The sequence below is a fragment of the Capricornis sumatraensis genome, chromosome 10 (assembly GCF_032405125.1).
Source record: "Capricornis sumatraensis isolate serow.1 chromosome 10, serow.2, whole genome shotgun sequence".
In the NCBI taxonomy this organism is placed as follows: domain Eukaryota; kingdom Metazoa; phylum Chordata; class Mammalia; order Artiodactyla; family Bovidae; genus Capricornis; species Capricornis sumatraensis.
In genome coordinates this window covers 105,920,576-105,948,293 of record NC_091078.1, presented here as the reverse complement: position 1 = coordinate 105,948,293, position 27,718 = coordinate 105,920,576, and the positions used below count along the sequence as shown (strand labels likewise).

Here is a 27,718-nt window from a genome sequence, read left to right as displayed (position 1 = left end):
ATTTTTATTACAGCTTTCCCAGTAGACACATCCAGCAGACTTCCACAGTCTGCTGGGCTGGAGGCAGGTCAATGGCTACTCTCGATTACTAGGCAGGCTGGAAAGTCAACTACTTCTGTGTACACTGCTACCCAGACTACACTGGGGTTCTGTTAGGCAAAGGCAGAATGGCCAGTGGGGAGGAGACAGGCCATATTGCGTGGTTGAGACTAGACACGAGGGGGTGTCAAGTTTGGGGGCCCCTTGGAGACCCAGCCCCAAAGTCTCTCTCAGTTTAGGTCTGTCATGGGCCCAGCAGGGGCTGAGCTAAGATGGAGGACAGAGAATAAGGAGCGTGGCCAGAGCCAGGCTGTTCTGTGGCTGAAGTTGCAGGTCCCTGGCGTGGACAGTTAGTCAGGGGTCGGGGGGCGATAGATGTTGGATGAGAACCTGGCCAGATGAACCCTGCACCCAGGGGAAGAGGAATGCAGGCAGCTCTGTGGGCTGGCTAGCGCCCCACTCAGCCAGGCTTCTGGGCACCAGCCCCTGGAGTCCCCTCCACGGCAGACCTGAGCACCCCGCACAGAACGAGACCCTCACTGCCCTCCAGGTCCCCAGGGGAGCCGCGTGGTGAGAGCAGAGGGCCCCGCCTCGCTGCCTGGTCTGTAAAATGGGGATGCAGCGACTGCCTCCGGGGTGGGGAGACGGAGAGGGCATGCTTGTGTGCGTGCGCGTGCATGCTTGTGTGTGCGTGCGCGTGCATGCTTGTGTGTGCATGCGTCCACGCGCGCCCGTGTGCAAAGCTCTGGACCCAGGAGAGCACGGCGAGCAGTGGAGGGGGCGGGGAATGTGAGGTGAGGGCGGGACCCTGGGGCCAGGGCACCGCAGGACGCCCAGTCCTCTCACAGCCGCAGGGCCTGGAGCACACGCTCATCCGCCACTGCGTGCGGCAGCGTCACCACCACGCCACTGTCCTCCCGCATCGTCTGGCAGATGACCTCGTAGGCTGTGGGGCTCCCGGACCAGCAGCGGCGGGCTACCTGAGGGGTGGGAGGGGCGTGCCCTCGGTGCCAGGCCCCGCCCAGCCCGCGTGTCCGCCCCCCCTCCCCCCCACAGCACACCACCTCCGCTCCGCTTCAGGTCCTCCCCAGATGCTCCCTTCCTCCCATCTGACCTGCGTTGTTAGGGGCCCCCCGACATGGCCCTGGCACCCCACCTGTCCCACCCGTTCCCTCCAGTCTCCCGGCCTCCAGGAGGAAGCCCAGCCCCTGTGCTGGGGGCTCCTGGGAGTTGCCCTGCCCCTCTCCTAGGCCTCCTGGTCTAACCCTTGGACCCTTGCAGTTGGGCTCCCCAGCCCCCTCCCCATTTCACTCACATCCGTAAACCCACCCCCATCACCCCGACCCCCATCTGTCATGCTTCCCCTTTCAGGCCCTGATATGTGGTCCCCCAGGGATGGGGCCCCGCACCACACACACAGTGTCAGGACACACACACGAGGGTACACAGCTGTGCTCTCAGATGCACAAAGAGGCAGTGTGGGGGAGGGGCGCACTGCCCAGGCCCCGTGGACACAGGCTGGACAGGAAACAGGCCGGGTGAGACGCGGGCTGTCTGCCGTGGAGGGACACCCTGGCAGTGGCCGGGGGAGACACTGCAGCGGCAGGAGGGCCGCAGACCTTTCCGGAAGGAGGAGGGTCTGCAGTCTGCACAGGGGAGAGCCTTGGGGGATGCTGGCGGTCACTCACTCCGTTGGCAACGTCCCAGCTAAGCACCCGCCTGGCCTTCCGCTCGGCGTCCTCAGTCCCATCCAGCACGAGGCCAAAACCCCCGTTGATCACCTCGCCCCTGCAAGAAGCCAAAGGATTTCGGGGTCACTCCCAGGCACAGACATTCAGGGGGCAAAGGTGCTCAGCTCCAGGCGGCCTCTGCAAACCCAGTCGGAGGAGCCCTTGGCCCTGGAGGACAACCAGAGAGGGGGAGCCCTCTCGTGTCGTGGAGCAGTCGCTGGCCAGAGAATGGTCCCAGGAAGAAGGTCACATGTAAGGTCGGTGCTGGCTGTATTAAGGAGACACTCAACACCGTGAGATGAGCAGAAAAGGGGGCAGAACTCAGCCACGAGTCCCTGGAGACAGCGAGCAACTCGGGGCCAAACGACAGGGTCGGAACTTCTCGGCGACTAAGCCCACAGCCCCAGGTCTGACATGTGATAGCGGCTGGGGCTGGGGAGGTTATGCACACGGGAGTCCTCACTCGGAAACTGCGGCCGAGCAGTCAGCATCTGCAGAGTCAAGCTCTGGGTGCAGCTGCCTCTGAGGTAGGACCATCCAGCTGATGAGAGGAAGTGATGTTAAGTGTCATGGGAGACCCCATGCACAGCGTGGGCCCTGCAGGAGCCGCGGCTCCCATGATGGGTCTTCACCATTAGCAGCCTGAGAACCATGCAGCTGTCGCAGCCGTCTGTCCCCAAGAAACAGTGAGACTTGAGCGGACAGGTCACCTCAGAAGCCAGGCTGCCACCCCCCAGGGGCCCCATGGCACCATCACCCACAGCTGGGCAGGGACGCAGACCCCCCACCCTGACTCCAGACCTGCCCTCGGGATCCACATCTTAACAGGCCCCTCGGGGATGCCCACACGCAGCTGGCCTCAAGATGTGCTCTGGTGGGGAAACAGCGTCAGTATCTGGATAAAGCAAAGTCCCTCAGTCGTGTCCCAGACCCCGTGGACTGCAGCCCGCCTGCCTCCTCTGTCCATGGGATTCTCCAGGCAGGAATGCTGGAGTGGGTAGCCATGCCCTTCTCCAGGAGATCTTCCCGACCCAGGGATCGGACCCAGACACTGCATCTGTTCCTCAGAGACACGGGCCTGGGGGCTGGTCCCGCCTGCAGGGACCTGCACACCCTCCCCGGAGGGACCGGGGTCCACTGTCTCCATGCAGCAGAGCCTGACCGCTGAGTATCCCGCTTTACAGCCCACGGTCCCCATCTACACGGCAGCCGCCGGCTGGGACCGTGGGGCAGACGGCATGGGCCAGACCCCAGCACGTGATCAGAAGAGACGAACAGATGGCGCAGGGCGGGGGGCCTGCAGGGGACCCGGTGCTGACATGGATCTGCTCAGAAACAGGGAGCCCCCATGCAGTGGAGAAACCCGGAGCGAACCGAGAAACATCAGGGGAAACCGTGACTTGGAAGCAAGAGACGCAGCTGAAGCTGAAGGAAGACTGCGGGAGGGTGGTGGTTTTCCCCACTGCGTTTCCAGGAAGGTCTGCAGGAGTATCTGGTGGATTAAATTATGCACGAATTCTGCAGTGAACCTGAGGCACTTTCCCAAAGGAGCCCCTAGGGTGTCACGACTAATGGCCCCGGTGCCAGCGCCTCAGGGCCCCGCCGTCAGAGCCTGGGGGGCAGCCTCGTGGGGGGCCCCCACTGCGAGCAGTGGCCCGAGGGCCTCGTGTCCGGCCCCGCCTGCCTTCTGCCGGCCTGGCTCCAATTTCAGCAATCTGGGGACGACAGATCTGAATCCAGATCCAGCTCCACCGCCGGCTCTGGCCCCCGCCAGAGGCATCCCGTCATCTCCAGAACCCTTCAGCAAGTCGAGCCCCAAATGGCCGGCACCTGGTGACGGGGCCCAATCCCTCCCTTCCTGGCTTGCTCCGGCCACGCACTCCGGTCACATTTTCCATTCATTCAAGCCACCTGACTGGGCTGCAGCTCAGAATTCCAGCCTCAGAGGGCCCAAGGCCAAGCTAGCCCATGGGGACACTCTGGAGGCTGCAGGACTGGGCTCTGGGAGGCACGGCCAGGTTTGCTCCGGCCAAAACGGGCTGGGAGGTCACTTCAGAGGCGGCTGGTCTGGAGAGCTGTCCTGCTGTGCGGGGCCACAGCACCCCCTGCTGCTCCTGCAAGGGCCCAGGGGTCCAGAGAGCCGCCCAGGCGACACCCACCCCCCACCCAGGGAACCCTGGCAGGTGCAGCCTGAACTGCCCGCTGCCTCAGTTTTCTCATCTGTGTGTTTCTTCTCTGAGATGAGGTGAGAGGAGATCCAAACGCTTGCCACATGTCCATTTGCAATAAACAACGGTTCAGTTCACTTCAGTCGCTCAGTCATGTCTGACCCTTTGTGACCCCATGGACTGCAGCACATCAGGCTTCCCTGTCCTTCACTATCTCCTGGAGCTTACACAAACTCACGTCCATTGAGTCGGTGATGCCATCCAGCCGTCTCATCCTCTGCCGTCCCCTTCTCCTCCCGCCTTCAGTCTTTCCCAGCATCAGGGTCTTTTGAGATGAGTTGTTCTTTGCATCATGTGGCCAAAGGACTGGAGTTTCAGCTTCAGCATCTGTCCTTCCAATAAATATTCAGGACTGATCTCCTTTAGGATGGACACCAGTTGTTCGTTTTTCTCAGCAGTGAATGGGACATTGTTACTTATAATGAGAAATAAACATTTGGTCTTTGTCCACGGTTCCCAGCTCAAAGCTCCTTGCTGCTACTGCTACTGAGTCACTTCAGTCGTGTCCAACTCTGTGCAACCCCATAGACGGCAGCCCACCAGGCTCCCCTATCCCTGGGATTCTCCAGGCAAGAACACCAGAGTGGGTTGCCATTTCCCTCTCCAAGGCATGAAAGTGAAAAGTCAAAGTGAAGTCGCTCAGTTGTGTCTGACTCTTAGCGACCCCACGGACCACAGCCCACCAGGCTCCTCTGTCCATGGGATTTTCCAGGCAAGAGTACTGGAGTGGGGTGCCATTGCCTTCTCCGAAGAGCTCCTTAAACTCTTGTAATTTCCTGTGATGAGCAGGATGAAGGTGTCTTTCATCCTGCTGATGAGGTGACTTTGAGAATTCACCCAAGGGGGCAGGGCTGGCTGCCAGAGGAGTCACCCTGTGACCCGCGCTTGGAACCTGGGGCCCAGTCCCTGACCATCGCAGAGGGGGAAGGGCTGGAGGTGGAACCAGTCACCTGTGGCCAGCGATGGAGTCAGTCACACCCATGGAAGGAATCCTGCAAGGAAGCCCCAAAGGAGGGGCCTGGAGAGTGGCCGGCCGGGAGCCGGAGCACAGGCAGGCAGGGCCGCGCCTGCCCAGGCCCCCACCGGCAGGTGGGCCTTCGCATGCTCACCCCGTGTGTCTCCTCCTCTGGCTACTGACTCGCACCCTTTGACGCCTTTGTAATTTTTTTCAGAAATTTCTGCCTTCCGTGAGCTGCTCCAGCAAAGGAGGGGAACTGAGCTGGGGGGCCGTAGGGACCTGTGATCTCCAGCTGGGGAGTGGGGGGGGGGCGGGGGGGCACAGGTGATGCTACAGACCTGCCACTGGAGCCAGGAAATGGGGCGGAGGGCGGAGGGGTCAGGAAATGGGGCGGAGGGCGGAGGGCCGGCCCTGAGGGACTGAGCCCCCAGCTGTGGGATGTGGTGTCAGCTCCAGGCTGAAAGCGTGGGGCCGGACCTGAGCTGAGCTTCAGGACACCCAGTGCTGGAAATGACCACGGGCTGAAACCTGGTGCAGAATTAGGGACGACCTTGCGAGGGCACTCGCCTATGGCCCAGGAGGGAGCCTCCCAGAACCCCAGCTGGCCCGTGGCTTGGGCTGGAGACAGGCCTGGCTGGGCAGCACGGGGCCAGGACCCAGGGAGCCCAGAACTAGGTTCCCGCCGCCCAGCCCAGCCGCCCTGGTGAAGTCAAAGGACGGGGCCAGGATGACTCTGAGAGTTCCCTGGAGAACGTCTGTCACGGCAGCTGGAGAACCACGCCGGAAAAGATGACTCGCGGCGTCCCGCCAGAGGCAGGAGACTGCACAGGTGCAGGCTGGGCAAGGCCCCCACATCCAGTTCACATGAGGAGTCCTCAGCAGAGGGAGCTCGGAGGGCCCCTCGAGACTTGCGGGGAGCCCCCACCCGCGCCACTGGCCCTCGGGAACCTTCTTACCAGCCAACGCCCCCGCCGTTGTGCAGGGCGACCCAAGTGGCCCCACGGAACGCATCGCCCACGAAGTTCTGCACAGCCATGTCTGCAGAAAGAGAGCGCGGTCAGCCCGAGCCAGGCGGCCAGCCTGGGCCAGAGTCGGGGGGTCAGACAGGAACCAGGGAGGGCGCCCGTAGGAGCCGCAGACACTGCGTTCGCAGAGCCCCGTGAAGCGGGAGCACCGAACGAGTGCCCGATTCCCGCTGCCACCTGCCCGGCACAGGTGCAGCACCCCAGAGGCACTGAGGGTGGAGGAACTGTCGCTCAGGCGACAAACAGCACCAGCCCCACCTTTCAGAGAAGCGCACTGAGGGCGCGGGGCAAGCTGCATGCCACAGACTGCTCCTGGGCATCCCTGGGCGAGGCCCCGCGGCAGGTTACCAGACAGGGAGACAGGCGCCCGCAGAGAGAAGGGAACCAAGCCTCACTCCTGTCCACGGGCCTGCTGAGAGAGTCGATGCCGCCCTGAGACCCACGCCCCTGGGCCAGGGACAAAGGGCTTGGCCCCTGGTGGGCTCTTCCCCAAAGCCCCCACAGAGAAGAGGCAGGGGTCCTGGGAACAACTTCCGTCTAGCTTGGGACTGTGAGACGCACTGGAATAGCTCCAGAAGCTGGCAAAGGCCAAGGAGCGACCCACCCACCTGGCTGCCTCCTGAGACATCGGGGCCCTGCCCACACTTCGACCCAGGCCTGGAGAAACTGGTTTCAGACTCTGGGCCCTCAGAACTTCAGGGAACACGCTCCCGCTGCTTCCAGCCTCTAAGTTTGTGGTCAGCTTTTACACTGGCGGAAGAGTACCAAGGTGAACTACATTAACGCCAGAGAACGTGAGAGCCGGGGAAGAGGCGCGTCTCCGGTGGTCCTGCACTTAAGACTGCGCTCTCAAGGCAGGGGGCCCGGGGTTTGATCCCTGGCCGGGGGACTAGGTTCCCACGTGTCGCATGAGGCGGCCAAAAAATGTTTTAAAATAAAGAAAAAAAAAAAGAGAGCCGTCACACGATGGTAAAGACGTCAATTTTCCAAGAGACAATACACGTAGACAAGCGCACAGCTGACAACACAGCTTTAAAACGCAAGCGGCGCGCGCGCGCGCCTGAGGGCCGCGGAGGGGCCAGATAAGCGCAGCGGCCGGCACTGCAGCCATCTCACGCTCGCCCATCTAGGGGACAGGGCAGCAGAAGGGCAGCAAGGATCCTGACCACAGGAAGAGCATTACTGACCGACTTCACCCGGTGAGAGACAGAGAACAAGTCCCCAGGGCGTCTCTGCTGGTCGAGTGGCTAAAACGTCACCTCCCAACGCAGAGGGTGCAGGGGCCATCCCCGATGGGACGCTGAGACCCTGCGAGCCTCACGGCCGAAACACCAGAACATGAAACAGAAGCAGCGCTGTAACCCATTCAGTAATGATGGTCCACACCAAGAGAAATCTCTTAAAATTAAAAAAAAAAGAAAAGCCCCTGAGTAACAGCAGAATACAGGTTTTTCCCAGGGGCATCAAGAGGGATCACCTTCGAGGCCACAAGACAACCCTTAACACAAGTTTAAAATAACAGGATGAATACAAAGCTCTCAGACTATAATGGAATTAACTCAGAAGTCAGTAACAGAAAGATAATTGGAAAATCTCCCCAAACTTAAAAATTTAAGAAGATACTTCACAGTAATCCATGGTTCCAAGAGGATGTATCAAAGGAAATTTAAAAGTGTTATGAACTGAATGAAAACAAAAATATATTTTTCAAAAAATCGGTACGATGCAGCTAAGGCAGCGTTTAGAGGGAAATTCATAACATTAAAACATTTTTATTACAAAAGAAAACCTCATGAAACTGGAGAAAGAGCAAATTAAACCCAAATAGTAAATGGGAAAAAGGTCACAGTAAAAATAAGAGTAGACATCAGTCAATTTGAGAGCAAAAAAGTAATAGAATGAAATCTAACTAAAAACTTATTTGAGAAGATCAATAAAATTAAACAATGCCTAGCCAGGCTGATCAAGGAGAGAGAGAGAAGACAGACAGGACTAACCTCAGGAAAGACCGTGTGAGCTCACAGGCACTGGAAAGATAATAAATGCTTCCCTACCCATCAGTCTCACAACTTACAGGAAATGGACCTATTCCTCAGAGTGATGTGGATTGGTGTTCCTAGGGATCCCATCCATGACGAAAGGAGCCTTGGGTGCTGGGGACAAGAAAGCCCCCAGGAGCAGAAGGCAGAAGCTCTGTGTGATGGTTAACAGCCAGCCCCTCACGGAACCCGGCCTGGGGGAGCTGACATGACTTCCACACACAAACTCAGTGCATCCTTCACAACAAAGAAGGACCCGCTGTTGGCTCCTCGTCACAGAGGAGGACCCTGAGGACCTTCTGAAGACCGCCTGGCGCGTGATGGGGTGCGCCCAGGTCTCAGGCATCCACCGGCCCGGTCCACTGGCTCCTGCTCACGTTTCCAGCCGTGTCCCGGGTCCCAGAGCCGCCTCCGTCGAGGGCTGGTCACCCTGGGCCTTGCCCCCTCAGAAGCCAGCAACCTTTTCACAGCACCGTGACAGACTGAGCCACGTGATTTTTACATCAAACCCGAATCCAACAGAAACACAGCTTAGACGCCCTGTCCTCCTCACCTGCACAGAAGGCAGAGCCGTCGTAAATGTTGGAGGTCTCCCGAAAGGGGCTGTCGGTGCCACTTACGTCATGGTGGTCTCGGCTCAGGACCACCGGCGCCTGCGGTGTGAAAGGGCATGAAAGGTCAGCGGTGGTGTCCACTGCCTGGCCCGGGGCAGAGTTCAAGGGTCAGGCCACGCCAGACGCCCTTTGGACTACCCTGGGAAGCAGACCCTCTGCAGGAGGGCGCAGGGGGTTTCCAACGCCCCCCAAGACCGCCCAGAGATGCCCCTTCTGTCCACCCGGAGCCCGTACACCCCCAGGTGCTGGCTCTGAGTCGCCGCTACCCTGTCCAGTCACCACGCTCACTTTACGGAGCCCCCATCTCAGGGCCGCAGAAGCAGGCAGGGGCTTCGGCTCTCACCGGAGGTCGCAGGAGCTTCCCTGCGCTTCAACAAGCCGGGCCTGACCCCGCTCTGCACGGGACCCCCAGCCCAGTGCGCTGGCACCGGGGACACTCAACGGCTCCGCCTGCAGCACGGAGCCCAGTTCCGACCCTACGCGCACTCCTCGCTCACTTTATCCGCGGAGCGCCGCACTCTCAGAGACCGTGGACTGATGGCCTTGCCCGCGCATCCACAGTGTCCCTCCACCTGCACCGGGCGGGACCCTGTCTGCCCCGTGCTCCGCCGGGAGCCCGGCGTTGGAGCAAGGCTTGCACCTGGGTAGCGGGGGCGGCGCTCAGGAAGGAGGGGCGGAGAGGGAGGCGCCGTGTGCGCATGCGCCGAGCGAGGTGGGCGGAGCTGACTGGAAGGAGGCGGGAAGGAGGAGGAGGCGGGGAGGAGGAGGCGGGGAGGGGGAGGCGGGGAGGGGGAGGCGGGGCATGAAGCGCCGTAGCTGTAGCGCCACGCAGCTGTACAGCCCTCATGTGCGCATGCGCTGAGCGAGTGGGCGGGGCTGACCGTTAGGGAGACGGAGACGCAGTCAGGGTTGCAGTGATGCGAAAGGGACAGTTCAACAAAGACAGCCAGAACCACCGGAGGGGAAGCCACGCTTTGAGGTGACAAGGCTCAGCGATGGCCCCTGACTGCCCCGAGTCTCACGGCAGGGCCCACAGCAGAGCCCGGGCTTGAGGGCTGGCCTGGCGGGGCTCCCACCTTGAGCTCCCCACGGGCGATGGCTTGGTTGAAGGCCAGGGCGATGGCCACACGGCCTTTCTGGTCCGAGTACAGGATCCTGGCCTGGGAGCCCACCACCTGTAGCGAGAAGGGTGATGCTCAGGAGACACGCCCCCCAGACGCTGGAGGGCAGTCGCTGGAGTCCCCCACGCCCGGCCCGTGTGCCTAGTACAGCTGTGCCTCCTGACCGGTCACCGCAGGGCTAGCCCCAGGGGCTCCGGGGCCCCGCCCCCATCGCCACCTCCTGCCCCACCCTCCCCAGGCCCAGGTCTTCAAGTCCAGCGGCGATCGCCGTGGACTTCTCAGGCACTGGGTGGTTGGCATGAGGGGTTCCGTGGAGAAACACACGTGCAACCACTGGTACAGGCGGCAGCGGTGGTCTGGGTGGACGGGGTTGGACTGGGAAGCCCAGGGCGGGGGCCGCCGCTTGGGGCAGGCCAAGGACCCACCGGTGCAGACGTGGCAGCATCCAGCCATCAGAACCAAATGCCCATCCCTTGCTTGGTCTGGGCGCATCTGGCCGGCTGCCTCCCCAGGCCTGTGCACTGGCTGGTCCCTCTGCTTCCCAACTGTCACCCTTCTGGACTCAGCCCCACTTAGGCCTGAACTTGCAAGTCAGCTCCTCAGAGACACCCTTCTGCTACACCGCCCCCACCCCCACCCCCACCCCCAACTCCCCACGTCATCTGATCTGAGGTCACACTCACAGGCACAGAAACACCCATCGGCCCTGCCCTGGCCCCGCAGAGGTCGTGCTCCAAGCCCTGCACCACAGCCAGGGGCCGGACCACCTCCGGTATCTCCACTGTGCAGATGAGAGGGGAGACCCAGAGAGGCCAAGCCACTCACCACAGGTCACACAACTGAGAAATCAGGAGACCTGGCTCCAGGGCCCTGCCAGGCAATGATGGGAGGAAGGACCTACCTGACCCAGGTCACTGCCCCAGAGTCCAGGCCACCTTCTGAAAGGCCCCGGGCTTCTCTGTACAGTGGCCCCTGGGCGAGGTGGCCAGTAGGGACTCCCCAAGTTGTCCAGGTGGTGAGCAGTATTTCACCTGGGGCAAGGTCCACACTGCACCCAACCCCGCCCCCCAGCTGGAGCCCTCACCAGCTGGTGCTTGGCAGCCTCCCGGATCCAGCGGATGTTGTCCACGTACTGGAGCTTCACAGCCGGGGTCACTGCAGGCAGGGGAGGGGGTGTCACAGGTACCAGAGCCCCTGCCCCGTGGTGGGGGTGCGCACTCCCGCTGCAAGGCAGCTGGGCTGAGGCACGCATCTGCACCCACTGCTGGACCCCGAGCAGAGTCAGGGTGCCCCCATCCCCAGCTCCCCACCAGCCCATTCGACTTCTGGCGATGGCAATGCCAGCAACCGAGTGAGTCAGGACCCGGCCCGCAGCAAATATCTGAGGAGCATCTGCTGAGTGCCAGGCACCAGAGCCAAGACTATTGTGGGCTGAGAAGGAAACAAGTGCAGTTGAGACTGGGGTGGGGGGGTCGGGGGGACCAGAGGCCTCTCTGGGGAGATGACACTCAAAGCAAGTCCTAAGTGCTGAAGAGGAGCCAGCTACATGGAACTGACGTAACAGCATTTTGCAGAGGGGGCAGCGAGTACAGAGGCTCTGAGGCTGACAGATGCTGGGCCTCTCAAGGTAGGACAGGCAGGCAGTTAAGAGTGGAGGGCTGAAGAGTGGCGGGCTGGAGAGGGGGGTCTGCCAAGGTGCTTGTGGGAACAGACTGCTAAATCTGCAGGAATTCTGTGAGCCTGTGGTTTACAGATGTCTATAATGTTTCAGTCCAATAAACTGAAAACATTGTGTTAAAAATGAAAGTAATGTTCCCACATCACTTAGTGACGTCCCCGGCCCGTACTAGGAGCTGTGCCCCGAGGTTTTCTGGCTGGTGGACAACCTGCTCCCGCTTCACGTGGAGCCTCGCTTCCTTGAAATCACCCCTGGAGGGTGGTTACGATGGAAACACCAGCAGTCGCCCGGCAGGTTGAGGGTCTGCAGCTGCACCAACATCCGGAAGCTGGAGGAGGCTCCGCCCAGATCACCATGGTGAGATCATGCACCTAGAGCCAGACATCCTGGAATGCGAAGTCAAGTGGGCCTAAGGAAGTATCACTGTGAACATAGCTAGTGGAGGTGACGGAATTCCAGTTGAGCTATTTCAAAATCTAAAAGGTGATACTGTGAAAGTGCTGTACTTAATATGCCAACAAATTTGGAAAACTCAGCAGTGGCCACAGGACTGGAAAAGGTCAGTTTTCATTCCAATCCCAAAGAAAGGCAATGCCAAAGAATGCTCAAACTATCACACAATTGCACTCATCTCACATACTAGCAAAGTAATGATCACAATTCTCCAAGCCAGGCTTCAACAGTATGTGAACCATGAACTTCCAGATGTTCAAGGTGGATTTAGAAAAGCCAGAGGAACCAGAGATCAAATTGCCAACATCTGTTGGATCATCAAAAAAGCAAGAGAGTTCCAGAAAGAAAAACATCTACTTCTGCTTTATTGACTATGTCAAAGTCTTTGACTGTGTGGATCATAACCAACTGTGGAACATTCTTCAAGAGATGGGAATACCAGACCACCTTACCTGCCTCCTGAGAAATCTGTATGCAGGTCAAGAAGCAACAGTTAGAACCAGACATGGAACAACAGACTGGTTCAAAATTGGGCAAGGAGTGCATCAAGGCTATATATCGTCACGCTGCTTATTTAACTTCTATGCAGAGTACATAATGAGAAACGCTTGGCTGGATGAAGCACAAGCTGAAATCAAGATTGCCGGGAGAAAAATCAGTAACCTCAGATATGCAGATGACACCACCCTTCTGGCAGAAAGTGAAGAACTAAAGAGCCTCTTGATGAAAGTGAAAGAGAAGAGTGAAAAAGTTGGCTTGAAACTCAACATTCAGAAAACGAAGATCACGGCATCCAGTTTCATCACTTCATGGGAAATGGATGGGGAAACAGTGGAAACAGTGTCAGACTTTATTTTGGGAGGCTCCAAAATCACTGCAGATGGTGACTGCAGCCAAGAAATTAAAAGACGCTTGCTCCTTGGAAGAAAATCTATGACCAACCTAGACAGCATATTAGAAAGCAGAGACATTACTTTGCCAACAAAGATCCGTCTAGTCAAAGCTATGGTTTTTTCAGTCATGTATGGATGTGAGAGTTGGACTATCAAGAAAGGTGAGCACCAAAGAATGGATGCTTTTGAATTGTGGTGTTGGAGAAGACTCTTGAGAGTCCCTTGGACTGCAAGGAGATCCAAACAGTCCATCCTAAAGGAAATAAGTCCTGAATGTTCATTGGAAGGACTGATGTTGAAGCTGAAACTCCAAATCTTTGGCCACCTGATGTGAAGAACTGACTCATTGGAAAAGACCCTGATGCTGGGAAAGATTGAAGGCGGGAGAAGGAGACAACAGAGGATGAGATGGTTGGATGGCATCACTGACTCGATGGACATGAGTTTGAGCAAGCTCCTGGAGTTGGTGATGGACAGGGAGGCCTGGCGTGCCGCAGTCAATGGGGTCACAGAGTTGGACGCAACTGAACTGAACTGAGCTGCCTCAGCTTCCTCCAGAGCCAGTGGGGTGGTCCCGCCCACAAGGTGGCCCCACCCACAAGGCGGCCCCGCCCACCAGGCTCTCCTCCTGGGTCCCCTGACCCTAACTAAGCCCCTGCCACTGAGCCCACTCAACCCAGATGTGGGCGGCAGGGTGAAACTGGGCCCAGAGGATTTACAACAAGCTGCAAAAGCTGACCCACCAGCCCCAGAGAAGGCTGCCTGGGCCCAGGGAGAAGCCGCAGAGCAACAGGGCAGGAGCTGTGACAAGCAGGGAGCCGGGGAGGTGCCGTAAAGTGAGTGCGCCCTCTTGCCCCGCCCACTACACAGGGAGGGTCTGCGGCTGGGCCGCGGCCACCCAGGGCGGGGCAGAGCCACGCTGTGTCCACAGACGGCCTGGGGCAGCTCTGACGTGGAGACAGCAGAGTGGCCTGGACACGCGGAGGCAGTAGCACAGGGCCGGCTACAGGGGGCCGAGCACCGTCGACAGGCAGCCCCTGAGAACGAGCCCTGGGCCCGCGGTGCCAGGCGGGGACCCTGCGTCCAGGCTCCCAGTACCGCCAGCTAGGGGGCCCGCCACACGTCAGCATCTCCAACCGGCAGCCTCACCTCCGGCAGCAACAGTCTCCTCCAACGCAGACGTGGCCAGCCGATCTGTGACCGCCAGGTCCTGGGGGTCCCCCGAGGTGCACACCCAGCGGAAAGGCCCAAAGCCCTGGGAGAAGATGTCCCTGAAAAGGCAGATGGCTTGTCACCTGGGGCTGGCCGGGCTGGGGCTGGGGTCGGCATGGTCCAAGGTCAGGGAGGCCGCAGATGCTCCAGAACTGACGGGGTGAAGGCATGAAGTGGGCGTATGCGCAGGGGCCTGTGTCATGAGTCGGAGCCTCTCAACCAGCACGTGCAGCGGTCCCCACCCTGCCTGCCCCCTCCATCACCACAGCGTCCCTCCCAGAGCTGCAGCTTCTCTGGCTGCAGGAGCAGGGAGCCGGGACACAGACAAGCAGAACTTCCTAAACCGAGGTTAGAGACAGCCCGAAAACCAGGCAGCACCCGGGAGAACGCACAATAAACTGAAACGGCCCCATTTGCTGTGAGCCGGCCTTCGAGGGGCTCCAGGCAGAGGGGCGCAGGCCCTCCCTAGGCTTCATGCCCACCCAGCCTCTGCTGGGCTCCCTTCCGGTTGCCCCCTGGGGAACCACCCCCAGGCCTGTGGTCGTGGCCCTACTCTGGCCCTGTCCCCTCCCACAGTGAATCTGAGAAGAGTGCTGGCCTCTCTCACCACCCCCAGCCCCCGCTGGGGTCCCCTCTGCTGCAGACCCGGGGGCTTCCCGCCCTGCCCGGCTGCCCCAGCCCGGACTCCACCCTGTCCTCTCCCTGCAGCAGCTGGCCTGTCCCGGCGAGTTCAGGCCCCCGGTGGCCAGGAAGGCACAAGGGCTGCAGGGATCGGGCCCTCGGTCACCCGCTCAGGGCTGGGGCGCGCCTGGGGGATGCACAGCTCCTCGGCCACAGCGCGCAGGGCCTGGGGGGGTCAGCCCTGAGCACCCGTAGGTTGGGGGGTTCGCCGGAGGTGACTCAGGCATGGCCCCCACCCCCGTGCTCTCCCTGAGGCCCTCCACAGACTCTCACGTTTCCAGCTCCTCTCCCCCAGCCTGTTGGGGTGGAAACCCCATCACCCAGGCCGTGGCCACTTGGGATCAAGCATAGGTCTCAGCAGGCAGCCTGGGCAGTATGAGCAGGCTAAGGACCTGTGCGTCTAAGGACAGACGCCGGGAGAGTCCCCACTCACCCCATGATGTGCTGGACGTAGGAAGGGTAGCGGAACTCTGTCCTGTTGGCGCCCGGCTTCCCCACGTCGGCCCCTGTGCACACAGACGGGGCCAGAATCACCTGGAGAGACCGAGGCCCGGCGAGGCGGAGGCATGCCAGGGCCCTTCCTGCTGGCCGCATGGACGGGATGGCCAGGCCTGCCGCGAGGCGAGTGTGCCCAAGCCCCTCCTGCCTCTCACCGGCTCTCTGGGCCTCCAGGAGGAAGGCGTTGCCGTAGTCCCAAAAGAAGAAGTGCTCCCGGGCCAGCCTGTTGATGGCTGACACGTGCCTCCGCAGGCTGCAAAGGAGCGGTCAGCAGTCAGCGCCAGCGGGAGCACCACAGCTGGCTGACACCGGCCCTTCAGACTCTGCTTGCTGCGGACTCCTCCCCATAGGACTCCTCCCCTTTGGACTCCTCCCCATCTGACTCCTCCCCTCTGGACTCCACCCCATCAGACTCCTCCTCTGACTCCTCCCCTTTGGACTCCACCCTTCTGACTCCTCCCCTCCTGACTCCACCCCTTCTGACTCCTCCCCCTCCTGACTCCTCCCCATCTGACTCCTCCCCTCTGGACTCCACCCCATCAGACTCCTCCTCTGACTCCTCCCCTTTGGACTCCACCCTTCTGACTCCTCCCCTCCTGACTCCACCCTTTCGACTCCTCTCCTGACTCCACCCCATCGGACCCCCTCCCCTTCTGACTCCACCTCTCCTGACTCCTCCCCTTCAGACTCCTCCCCTCCTGACTGCACCCCATTGGACTCCTCCCCTTCTGACTCCACTCCTCCTGACCCCACCCGACTCCTCCCCTGCTAACCCCGCCCCTGCCTGCTCCACCCCCAGCGCCTCCCACTGGGAAGCCCCCCACCCCTGGGGTTCCTCAGAGCCTCTCCCCGTTCACGGGAGACACTGCAGGCAGTCACTCAGCTAGTGCCTACAGGTCCCAGCCAGCCAGGCGCGGGGGCCCAGGCTCCGTGCTGAACAAGCAGTGACCTCTTCTGGAAGCGCCTCGGGCTGCCCTCTACCAGCATCTGCTTAGCAGCCATAGGTGCTGGCAGCTGCCCCCAGTGCTTTGCAAATGTCACCTCAGCCTGTCCCCAACACCCCCACGGAACAGCACCCTCATGGCCCTGTCTGACAGAGGCGGGGACAGAGGGGCAGCGAGATTAAGGGTCGGGCACAGGCCACACAGGCTGGCTGTGGGAGAACCAGGCGGAGGCCGGGCCACCCCGTCCACAGCCCCAGCAGGCCGTGTGCGCCCCCACCCCTTGTGCGGGCAGCCCTGGGCCCGCCTCACCTCTCCTGGACCAGGCCTTTGAAGGCAGTGGGGTCAGAGGCCATGAGGCTCTGGGCCTCTGCGAAGCTCAGCTGCACAGGGTAGTAGCCACCGTTGAACGGGTTGTGGCAGGACGTCTGGTCGGACCCCAGGTCCACCAGGAGTTCCCCCGTTGTGTCCAGTTCATGGACCAGGCGCTCCCTGCGGAGAGACGACCGGTCAGGCCGGGTAGTGCCAGCACCCGAGCTCAGGGTCCAGCCAGGAGGGCACACGGTGTGCCCAGCCACAGGCTCCGTAGCCAGGCCTGAGGCTCATCCTGCACCCCCCGGCAGGGGTTGGGAGGGGGTCTGCTGCGAGCTGTGCCAGGATCAGGGCCGCGACAGCCAGGAGCCCCGGACCAATAACGGGGCCGCGGCCGAGGGCTCACCGGGGGTCCTCAAGGTGGCCAGCTCCCCACTCACCAGAGGTCCACCACGTTGCCATGGTAACCAAGGCTGAGCACCTCCTTCCTCTTCCTTGCTTCCCTGCAAGGGGCAGGACAGGCGGCCCCGTCACACCTGCCCAGGGCAACACCCCAACACCCCGCACCCTGGTGCCCAGCTGGTGAGGACGCAGAGGCCTGGGAGGCGCCCACAGCACCGCGTGCGTGTAGGGCTGGGGACCTACGAGGCCCCCAGCCGAGGGGCACAGCGGACCAGGGGCCCCTCACTGAGGACTGGCTGACAGAGGAGCTGCCCCCCCGCGCCCCCCCCAGGCCTGGAATTCCATCCGGAGCATTAGGGCCCTTGCTTCTGGGGCTCTAACAGGGATCTTGGTAGAAGTCGCTCAAGGCGATCCTCAAGTTACAGACGGTTTGAAAGATGATTCTAACCCTGATTTGGAAAAACTACAGCATGTCTGGGGAACAGGAGACCTGAAATCATCACAGCGGCTGCGGAATCGGTTGTTATTCTGATTTGGACTTCTGTGTGTGTTTCTGTGTGACTGTGGGAGTTAACCTTTGTGTGAGTGAGATGACAAAATTCAGAGATGACAGAAATGTCACAGTGGTTGGACGTGTGTGAGTGTGTGCGTGTCCATGAGCATGCGAGTGTGGCGTGTGTGTGTGCGTGTGCCAGTGTGGCGTGCATGCATGTGCAAGTGTGTGTGCGAGTGTGTGCGTGTGGCGTGTGTGCACGTGTGCAAGTGTGTGCAAGTGTGGCATGTGCGTGTGCATGTGTGTGTACGTGTGTGCGAGTGTGTCCGTGTGCACCTGTGTTCCAGATGCACCCACAGGGTCAGAGCCAGACCAGGTTAAGACCCTCTCTGCCACACGAGGAGTTTAGAATTTCTCCAGTAATTAATGCACGGTTTTCAGCAAGTTTTCAAAATTCTGTGTCAAAAGAGTCTCCAGTCTCAGTAACAGGAGCATCTCTTAAACTCTGTGTTTCTGGACAGTGTCACCTAAGCCCCCTTGCGCCCCTGGGCAGCTCCAATCACAGCAGGTGAAGCCGTCTGTGCCGAGGCGAACTCCCCACACAAGAGGTGCTCAGCTCTGCAGAGCAGTCAGTTGAGAGAATGCTTCAAAGACAGCATCTGAGGAGCGGCCTCCTGGTGGCCCTGCCTGTCCCCATGGAGAAATCTCAGCAGATGGCATGCAGCTGGGAAGGGTCCCAGGACCCCGCACCAGCCTCGGCCCCCCTGGGGAGGAGCCGCGGGTCCGGACAGATCCTGTGGAGATTCAGCAGCTTCGAGCAGCACCTCCTGTGTGCCAGGCTGTGGGCTGGACACTGAGGCACAGAAGGGAGAAACCCAAAACACGGTCTTTGCCAAACTGTGGCTGAGCTGAGGGGTCACCCGCAGGACGACGGATGTCTGTGAGGCTGCGTGTGTGGGCGGCGTGGACGCACCCGGGCCACTCCACATTCCCAGGAGCCAACAGTGAGAAGCAGAAATCGAGGGTTCCCAGCCCACTCTCCCCCGGCACCAGGCGTCACACCTGAGTCTTCCGATACAGTGGTCCAAGCTGGCAGTCACTTCCATCAGCCAGCCTTGCCTGTGGCGTTTCATGAGGGCCGCGCCATCCACCTGGGACCACGGGGCAGGGGTGAAGATCAGGGCGGGGCGGACCCTACGAGCTGCTGTCAGCTGCCTCCTGCCTCCAAGTCAACAAACCCTGATTTCACTCAGGGAGATGCCCTGCTCCCAGCTAATCTCAACTGCCCTCTCACGCCTTCTCTCCACCCTTGTAGATGACAACATCCACATGAGCCCATACTGACCAACGTGGTGAAACAAGTTTCTAAAGCATTATTTTTCTGCTAGAGTCAGCCATAGCTGGCATTTCCCCTTCTGTCTGCCTTGAATATAGATGAGGTGGCTGGAGCTGGGGAAGCCACTTTGTATCCAGGAGGGAAACTCAAGAGACTCTATAGATGTTGGCCCTCGTCCACTCTTCCCCCTAACCCGACAGCTCTGTCCAGATGTGGCGGGGTGTGTGTAGGGGGGGTCTCTGCTCACTTATCCACAGGTTTACTGTCTCCTGGCTGGACCCCAGGGCCCCAAGGCAAGGGAGGCTGGGTCCTGGGAGCATGCGTCCTGGGAGCGTGGCTCCGGGCCTGGCAGTGATGGGCACTTGGAAGGCAGGTGTGTCTGCTGCTGTGGGGACCCACACTGGGATGGGAGGATTTGGGAGGGCAGAGGCAAGAGCAGGGAGGGCGAGGGCAGCCGGGGGGCTCTCGATGGGGTGGGGGGTTGCTCCTGCGGGCTCACCTCTGCGATCACACCGATGCACCCCACGATGACGGCGGCTTTGGCCTGAGCCCCACTCATGCCGCCCAGCCCGGAGGTGACAAAGACCTTGCCCGCCAGGTCCTGGAGCCCTAGGTAGCGCCGCCCCGCGTTCAGCACAGTGAGCTGTGGGGGGAGAGGGAGGAGTCACCACCGACGCTCGCTCATCCCACCCCCCAGTCCCACGGCCCCGCGGCCCGCCACTCACCACCGTGCCATGGACGATGCCCTGGGGGCCGATGTAGCAGTAGCTGCCTGCCGTCATCTGGCCGTACCTGCCGGCGTACGCAGGGGCGTGAGCTGGAGTGGCGTCTCCCCGCCCCACTCCCCGGGGTCTAAGGAGCTCTGTCGCCCCCACGTGCTTCGTGCTTAAGCAACAAAAGGAGGCACTTCCCTGCTGGTCCCTGCCAAGGCGGGGGTGTGGGTCTGATCCCAGGTCCGGAAGGATCCCGCGTGCCTCAGGGCAGGTGAGTCCACAAGCCTCAACTCCTGAAGCCACCACCCAGGCCCGCGTGCCCTGGAGCTGCCGCAGCGAGCAATCCCTGCTCGAGGCAACCGGAGGAAGCCCGCACACACGCGCAGCCAAACATGAGCTCATTAATTAGGCAAAACAGATGCCTGTAGGAAAGGCCAGTCCCCTAGTTCCCGGCAGAGTCGGGGCACAGCGCTCGAGAGGTCACTGTCGTTTACACAAAGGGCCCCGTTCTGACGACCAGGCCGGCGGGGAGGTCAGCTCCCGCGGTGAGCCCCGTTGCAGGCTGCAGGAGCCCCTCTCTCTGCCAGTCAGCGGGCCTGCTGAGAGCTCTAGGCTAGATCGTGGGAGGAGGCGCCCCTGTGTGCCAGGCGGTGGCTGTTCAGCATCGGCGTCAGCGGCCACGTGGCGGGAGAAGAGAGTGTCTGCGCTCCCCGAGGACTGCGAGGACCCGGTCCACCCGCCCCCAGCAGCCTCCCCAGTCCCTTCTCTCCTCTGGATTGAGGGCGGATCCTGGAGCTCACACATCCAAACTCCGAGCCAATCCCAGAACTTGGGCCAAGCACAGGGCCTCCGGGAACCTCCACTTCCTCTTCTGATAAATGGGGCATGGGTTACCCTTGCGGTACAAGCTTGCGTGAATAGAACGATTATGCCAACACGATACACACCCACCAGGGAGGCAGGTAAAGCCCGCCATGGGGCGTGCTCCCCTGGGGTCCCATCCACTCAGGCGGTGTCCCATTCATTCTCACACAGCTCAGGGGCCAGAGCCATCACCACGCCCCCTTTGCAGCCAGGACCTGAGTCCTTGCAAAAAGTAGGATTCAAATTGCACGTTCGCTCACTCACACATGTATAAAAATTGCAGGGACATCCACGAAAATGAGCAGGAAACGTGTGAATACGGAATCGTGCTACAGCGTTTTGATGGTGAGGGTGTTTCGGAGCTGAGGCCACGATTGCTGCTTTAACCATAGGGCCTGGCTATGAACCGACAGTACTCACATGGTAACCCCCATGGCAAAGAGCTTCTCGTAGTCTGTCCTGGAGGAGTAGTTGGGAATGACCTGCAAGAGAGGGGCGGGTGGAGGGCTGGGGGCCGTGCCGTGGCTTTCAGGGGCGACAGCTCGGCGGGCGGGTGGTGGCTGGGCCTCCCTGCAGCCCCGGGACCCACCATCCCATTGGTGATGACCAGCCTGGGGGCCTCGGGGCTGCTGGGGAAAAGGCCGAGCGGGTGTCCGCTGTACATGGCCAGTGTCTGCTCCTCCGTCATTTGGGCCAAGTAGGACATTGTCAGCCAGAACTGCAGGAGAACAAGGCACGGGGTGGTGAGGGGCGTCCCCACACTGGCCCCAAGTCCCCCACGAGGCCCCCGACTCCCCTCCAGTGGCCCCACCACAGGACCTCTGACCTCTGGGCTCTCGGGCATCAGGGAGGGCAGAGCCCGAGCCCCAGAGCCAGTCTGCAAGGCGCTTCCAGGCCAGAGGCCGGGGCGGAGGTAGGTGGTGGACAGGCCTGTGGTGGGCCCCCCCGCCTGCCCGCACAGTCCGGGGTCCATACCTGCGCCCAGTTGCTGAACACCTGCCCGTTTCCTCCATAGGTCACGAGCTCCTGGGGAAACTGTAGAGGATACGGGGCCACTTGAGATGGGGGTGTGGGGAAGGAGGCCCCCAGCTTGGCAGGGTTCAGGGGTCATGGCCCCCTGCCAAGTGGCTGATGGCCCTTGGAGGAGGAGTTGGGGGCTGGGGGGTGACCCGGTCAGGGCTCAGCGGACTGCTCACATCCTGGGACCCTCCTGCTCTCAAGCAAACTCTCAGGTCCCCCTGAAGGCTGTCCTCTCTCGAACAGGCCGCTGCAGAATGGGCTGGCGCGCAAGGATGCCGGCACAGGCACGTGTGGCCAGACCTGCGTGGACCAGCACGGCCAGAGGCCTGCTCTGTCAGCAGCCTCTGCGCCTGGAGCCACGGCCCACAGGACAAGCTCTAGGCAGGACACCCACCGCTGGTTTCGAGGACTCGGTAGGGAAAGAACGCTACGAGACACCTTGCTTTTATACTGATTACATGTCGTGGTGTTTTGAATGTACTGCAGCCAACCACAGCGTTCAGTCTGTTCCCTTCCAGTTCTCACGTGGCTACCCACTCCCGTGTTCTGGCCTGGAGAATTTCAGGGACAGAGGAGCCTGGCGGGCTGCAGTCCAGGGGGTCACAGAGAGTCGGACATGACTGAGCGACTAAGCATGCACGCATCAGACGTACAGTGACACCTTCTGACGCCAAGGCTGGTGTCGTGGTGCTGATGCTGTCGTAATGACCAAAGAGGGGCGCCCGGGAGACGGCGAGGAGCCCTCCCCGCTCTGGCTTTGCAGCTTCCCTCGGGGCTTCCCTCATAGCTCAGCTGGTAAAGAATCTGCCTGCAATGCAGGAGACCCAGGTTCGATTCCTGGGTCAGGAAGATCCCCTGGAGAAGGAAAAGGCTACCCACTCCAGTGCTCTGGCCTGGAGACTGTATAGTCCATGGGTCACAAAGAGTTGGACACGACTAGTGACTTGCGTACACCCCGAGTCCGCCACTGTCTCCAAGCAGAACGCTTGCCGTGAGTGAGCTGGGTGTGTCTCGCACGCCGACCCCGCCCGCACGCCCGGGCTGTTACCTGTGCCACAGCTGGGTCCAGGTTGTTCATGATCATGAGCATGATGGCTGCAGCCGCCCTCGTCCGGCAGGGATATTGCTCCACCGGGTAGGCCCTGCAAGGGGTCTAGCTGCCAGGCCAGTCGAGGGGCAGGCGCCTGGAATGTCAGGTCCCGCCTCGTCGCGGCCCGGCCCCTGGCCCTGCCGGTGTGGACGGCCAGCCCTGGCATCACCAGAAGGAGCCACCCCTTGGAGCTCCCACCAGCAGGAGGTGCTCTGGGCCAGCCCCTCCACACCACCGGACAGGCCGCAGCCTGGAGGAGGCACACTCCACAGCAAGGTCTGTGCTCCAGGGGGACAGGCCCAGCCCGCGGCACTCACCTCATCTCCAGGTCGGGGCAGAAGCGGTACATGTAGACGTGGCCGTAGAGCCGCAGCTCCTGGGCGAACTCGGGGGCCAGCACCTCCTGGACGTCCGGGGGGAAGTAGCGGAGGGCGTTCTTCAGCGCCAGCTGGCAGGGCGGTGGGGGCGGCGGTGAGGGCGGCAGGGTGTGCAGGCTCCAGGCCGAGCTCTGCCCTCCTGATGTGCCCCTGTTCCACTCAGGAGGCCCAGGGCCCAGCCCCGAGACTGCCCAGCTCGCAGCCCAGGCCGTTCCCGTCACCTCCTGCAGGAAGCCTTCCCTGATTGCCCTCCAGCTCTCTGTCGGCAGCCTTCCAGTCCCTCCCTCTGTGTGGTCACCGGGCACCAGGCTGCTTGAGCCCCAGCAAGGGCCAGAAAGGGACATGGCCTGTGGCCTGGGCTACAGTGGGAGGTGCTGCTTGCCTTCCCTGGGGGCCCCTCCCCGGGCTGAGCGTCTCCACATGCTCCAGAGTGGGCTTGTTCCCTTGCTTCTTAGTCTCCCCTGGGCTCAAGGAGGGCAGGGGTCCCGCCAGACCCCCCTCTCCTGCTCTCTCCCTCCCAGTACCGGCAGAGGCCTGCAGGCGGGGGAGTGGGGTGACACCCGGGTGTCAGGGATGGACACTGAGGCCATGCATTCAACCAGCCGACCCTGCACAACAAACTCCTTTAGGGAGTGCGATAAGGAGCTGGTGTGAACGTATTCATCGAACACACATCTACCGAGGGGGCAGGGAGCTCGAGCCTCGGACAAGACTCTGACCAGAGGGTGGTGGAGGCGACAGGAGAGGAGCCTGAGGCCCCAGGGCACCAGCTCGTGGGCAGGGCAGAGGGCCTCCCCAGAGACAGACAGCCAGGCCGGCCAGAGCCAGGTGCCCGTGGGGCTGAGGACAGAAGCCCGGGGTGGGGACAGCCTGCCCTGTGCGCCCAAAGTCTAGCACCGCACATCAAGCATGCCCCTGGGGGCCGAGGGGTGCGTGGGAAGGGTGGGGGAAAGATGATTCTGGAAGAAGTCGAGGGCGAGAAGGGCAGCGAGGAAACCCCAGCTCAGGAGTGAGGGGAACTGGAAAGGTGTGCATGCCGAGTCCCTGGGTGACTTCAATGTGGAATAAAAGCACATGGTTCCTGCTCTCTGGGGAAAAGCGATCAGAAACGTGTGTGTCTCCCTCGCAAAAGGTGGCTGGGAATCTGCCCGTGGGGGGCTCCCAGGCTCACCCGGGGGTCGGGCGCCTCGGGTGGGCTCGGGTGGGCCCACCGCAGTGTCTCTGAGTCCAGCTTCTGGCCTGTTCCCGGAGCCACTGCTGGCCCAGCGCTCCAGGGAGGGAGCCACGAAAGGAGGGCCCCGAGGAGGAACGTGCAAGCTACACGCAGCGACGGGGTGACGGGGCGGGGGGGGCACGGGGGGCACGAGGGGAACAGGGGGCACAGGGGGCACGGGGGAGGGCCCCGAGGAGGAACGTGCAAGCTACACGCAGCGACACAGTGACGGGGCGACGGCGCGATGGGGCACGGGGGGCACGGGGGTCACGGGGGGCACGGGAGGGCACGCGGCAGGAAGCTGCAGGCTCGGGCTCAAGGGCAGGCGGGGCCCGGCGTGAGCTGGAGGTCAAGCCCTTCAAGGTCATGTCTGGCCCATGACAGAGACGGCGTGTTTCTTTCTAAATCAGTGAACAGCCTATAATCAGAGCTTGCAAGCGAAAACAAACATTGACAGAGGAGTTTCAAAAGCAACACGTCACAGGCACACAGGCACCCTCCCTGGTGGGGGGCTTGATCTTACTACATGGGCCCGAACACGTCCCGCCGGACGCTGGCTTCTTCTGCTTCATTTCCTAACGATCTGATAGGCTGGGCCTGTCTGAGCGCCCACCCCACACCCCTGGAGCCCAGCCCCATGGGGTCCTCACCAGAACCGGGCCGAAGTGAGGCCAGACCCGCCAGGTCCAGACTGTGAGTCAGGCTCTTCCTGGCGGGGCGGGGGAGCCTCTCCAGAGACTGTGCCTCGGGGCCCAGACCCCTGCACCCCAGTCTGTCCCTGCGGGTCCCCGACCCGCACACACACCTCTCTGAACTGCATCTCCTCTTTTGGAAGGCAAGCAGGAGGCACCACCTCACAGGGCTGACTCGGGACCCGGCCGAGTGGACGTGGGCAGCACCCGGCACGCAGGCGCTGCCCAGGGCCAGCGGCCGGAATGACCATCTCCACGCTTACAGCTTCCATGCAGGGCGTCTGTCCCCCCAGCTCCACGTGGGCCTCACTCTCTGGGGGCAGCAGGCCGGGCAGCGGGCCACGCAGCAGGCTAGCCCTGCCCGACACAGTGCCCAGGGGTGGCATTCAGCCTCTCTGTGACCAGGCCGCGCCTGGCTTCCCAGGTCCTCACCCAGCTTGGGCCTACACAGGGCTCGTCCCCCCCAGTTTGCTCTGCCCAGGACCGTCTCCACGTGGTCACTCATGACCTCCAGAATAGCCTCCCGCTCAGATTCCCCAGTCTGGGAACCTTGCCCCTGGCACCAAGACCAGCTCCTCCAAGAAGCCTTTCTACGTTTCTTCTGCCCACTGAGCTCTTTCAGCATGCTGGTTCGGCACACGCTCCTGTTCATTCACTCAGCAGACGACTCTGGCGTCACTGAAGACCCAGAAGTGAGCCCCACTGGGCCCTGCTCTCCAGAAGCTGCGGGTGGTGTCTCCGCAGTGGTGGGAGGTCTTCGGACCTGGGGTGTGAGGTCCAGCACAGCCCCCTGAGGGTGGGGTGTGGTTCGGGGAGAGGTCACGAAGAGCAGCTGCATGGGGGCAGGGGGTGCCAGGGACGATTCTAACGGATGTGAGAGGAATCTCCCTCCGCACCACAGCCGACCACACTCTGCAGGTGAACAGCGATCTACTTACAGAAGCTCCAGTACTTAGGCCACCTGATGCGGAGGCCTGAGTCCCGGGGGAGACCCTGATGCTGGGCAAGATTGCAGGCGGGAGGGGAAGGGGACGACAGAGGATGAGATGGCTAGATGGCATCACCAGCTCAATGGACATGAGTTTGAGTAAAGTCCGGGAGTTGGTGACGGACAGGGAGGCCTGGCGTGCTGCGGTCCATCGCAAAGAGTCAGACACGACTGAGTGACTCAACAGCTAGTACTCTCCAGAGAACTAAGAGGGGAGCGTGATTTCGTTCATCCAAACCACGAACTCCAACCACAGCCCCACACTGATGAAGACCAGCCTGTGTGGACAGCTCCCACTTAGAGATTCAAGAAGGACACACACATCTTCCGCGCACCAGGACGTGTCTGGAAGGAGACGCCAAGAATCGCAGAATATTATAACACGTGACTTGCGTGTCTCTTAAACTACCTTTAAAGGCTGATGTTGACATTCAAAGGGACATTTAAATAAAGCAGAAAAGCGGCCCCAGGAAAGTGTGACGGTTGTGGCCGAGGATGCCGTGCCAGGTTTGGGATGGTCCAGGAGACCCCCGGGGGTCCTCCCGCAGGCATTCCCCCTGGGGACTGAATGTGTGTTTCCTCCAGGGCCCTCCTCTCCCCTCACCCCACTGGTGGCCCTCCGTTCGGTCCCACTGGGGCACTGTCGACCAGAGTCCCCCCAGACCCCGGCCACAGGCTGAGGGTTCGGGCCCACGAGACACCCTCACTTCAGCCCTCGATCACACACCCCAGTCGTCACTGGTGCTCATGAACAACCAATGAGAAATGGGGGTCCCAGCCCCTCGGGTTTGTAATCTGTTAGCACAGCCCCTAGAGCTCAGGACACTCTCTCCGTGGTTTTTGTATTGAAAGGATGTGACAAAGGGTGAGCTGATGGGCAGGAACCCGGGGTTGGGGGGAGCTCCCAGGTGTGCCCACCACCCCAGCACCCGCTCCGTTTCACGGACCCGGATGGTCCGACCCTGGGGAGCGGCCTTGCAAGGACCCATTCACTGGTTCCCTGGCCTCCACCCCTCTCGGGAGGCTGCAGGTGGGGCCGAAAGGCCCAGCGTGCAATCAGGGTCTGTACCCGGTGACCAGCCGCGCCAGGAGCCCCCACCACCCAGGGAACTGAAGCCGATTTAGGAGCTCGGTGTCAAAGACTGGGTCAAAGAGCAAACGCCAGTGGGAAGGAGGAGGTGCAGGGATCCACCTACCCATTGCTCCCCAGTCCCCAGGCCAGCGGGTGCTCCCGGGAGGAGCGGGCAGCAGGCCCCCTGGGCCCTGGGGGCCCAAGGTTGAGGTGATGGCGCCCACCCATGACCTAGAGCCTCAGGGACCCTCGGTCAGTGGGGGCCAGAGGCCGACACCCCCCGGGCAGCCGGGAGGAGGGAGGCAGGTGCGATGGAGGCTGACATGGGGGGCTGCAGCATGCCAGGCCTAAGTGGGTGCCCCCAGGGCCAGGCTGGCAGGCAGCAGCTGGTGGGCAAAGCCCTCCCGAACCTCCCAGAGGGCAAGCAGTCCCGTGGGGCGGGGGGGCCCAGCCGCTCACCTGCTCCTCACGGGGGCTGAGGCCAGGGGTCCTGACTGGGGCGTGGGGCACCCCGGCCCGCCGGCCCCGGTTCTCCGGAAGGGGTCGCAGGGGCAGGCCAGAGCACAGCGCTTGGAGGCTGCACATGGCTGGTGGAGGCTGGGGCAGAGGGCCGCTGTGTGCTGGGGCCGCGGAGAGACCAGGCGTCCTGTCCGGCGGGGCGGGACCCTCGGGCCGAAGGCCCACCCCTTCCGGCCCTCTCTGGGCCCCGGGCCAGGGCGAGGGTCGGGGTCAGGGCAGCGCTGACCGGAGGGCAGGGTCCTGGGCGAGGCAGGCTTCGAGCCGGGGATGCGGGGGGAGGGTCCGTGTGTCCCCTCCGCGGGGTGCTGGCCCACGGGGTGTTTTCTGGGACACGCCATGGGGAGAGGGGTCTCTGGGTTGGGTCTGCCCCATGGTCTCGGGGGGCGGCCTCATCATCAGGGGCGATGTGTGCCAGTGAGGGGGGCCTGTGACCGGGGTACCGAGTGCGGCAGCCCCATTTCCCTCCTTCCCGCCTGGTGAGTGACACGCTGGCCGGAGCCCACACGGTGGCAGTATT

The 27,718-nt window shown here is 61.8% G+C and overlaps 1 protein-coding gene across 1 annotated transcript; it reads right to left on the bottom strand.

The window, feature by feature from the left end:
• UROC1 (urocanate hydratase 1) lies at positions 1 to 27,288 on the bottom strand. The gene is made up of 20 exons (XM_068983009.1): positions 27,142 to 27,288; positions 22,658 to 22,788; positions 22,299 to 22,392; positions 21,206 to 21,265; positions 20,820 to 20,948; positions 20,651 to 20,712; positions 19,379 to 19,445; positions 19,153 to 19,296; positions 18,380 to 18,468; positions 16,863 to 16,925; positions 16,423 to 16,602; positions 15,325 to 15,422; positions 15,105 to 15,177; positions 13,928 to 14,049; positions 10,839 to 10,909; positions 9,710 to 9,808; positions 8,573 to 8,672; positions 5,912 to 5,993; positions 1,728 to 1,827; positions 1 to 1,019 (listed from the first exon to the last, which is right to left on the bottom strand). The coding sequence occupies exons 1-20, from the start codon at positions 27,265 to 27,267 to the stop codon at positions 882 to 884; spliced, it is 2,028 nt and encodes a 675-aa protein (XP_068839110.1). The 5' UTR covers positions 27,268 to 27,288; the 3' UTR covers positions 1 to 881.
• Positions 27,289 to 27,718: the final 430 nt, after the last annotated feature.

Bases quoted from the DNA above. Each gene is read 5' to 3' on its own strand.
- UROC1 (XM_068983009.1), bottom strand. From the start codon at position 27,267: ATGTGCAGCCTCCAAGCGCTGTGCTCTGGCCTGCCCCTGCGACCCCTT. The intron at 21,266-22,298 runs GTAACAGCCCGG...TATCCTCTACAG, and splicing joins TGGACCCAGCTGTGGCACAG to TTTCCCCAGGAGCTCGTGAC. The intron at 1,020-1,727 runs GTGAGTGACCGC...CCCACCCCTCAG, and splicing joins GCTGGGACGTTGCCAACGGA to GTAGCCCGCCGCTGCTGGTC.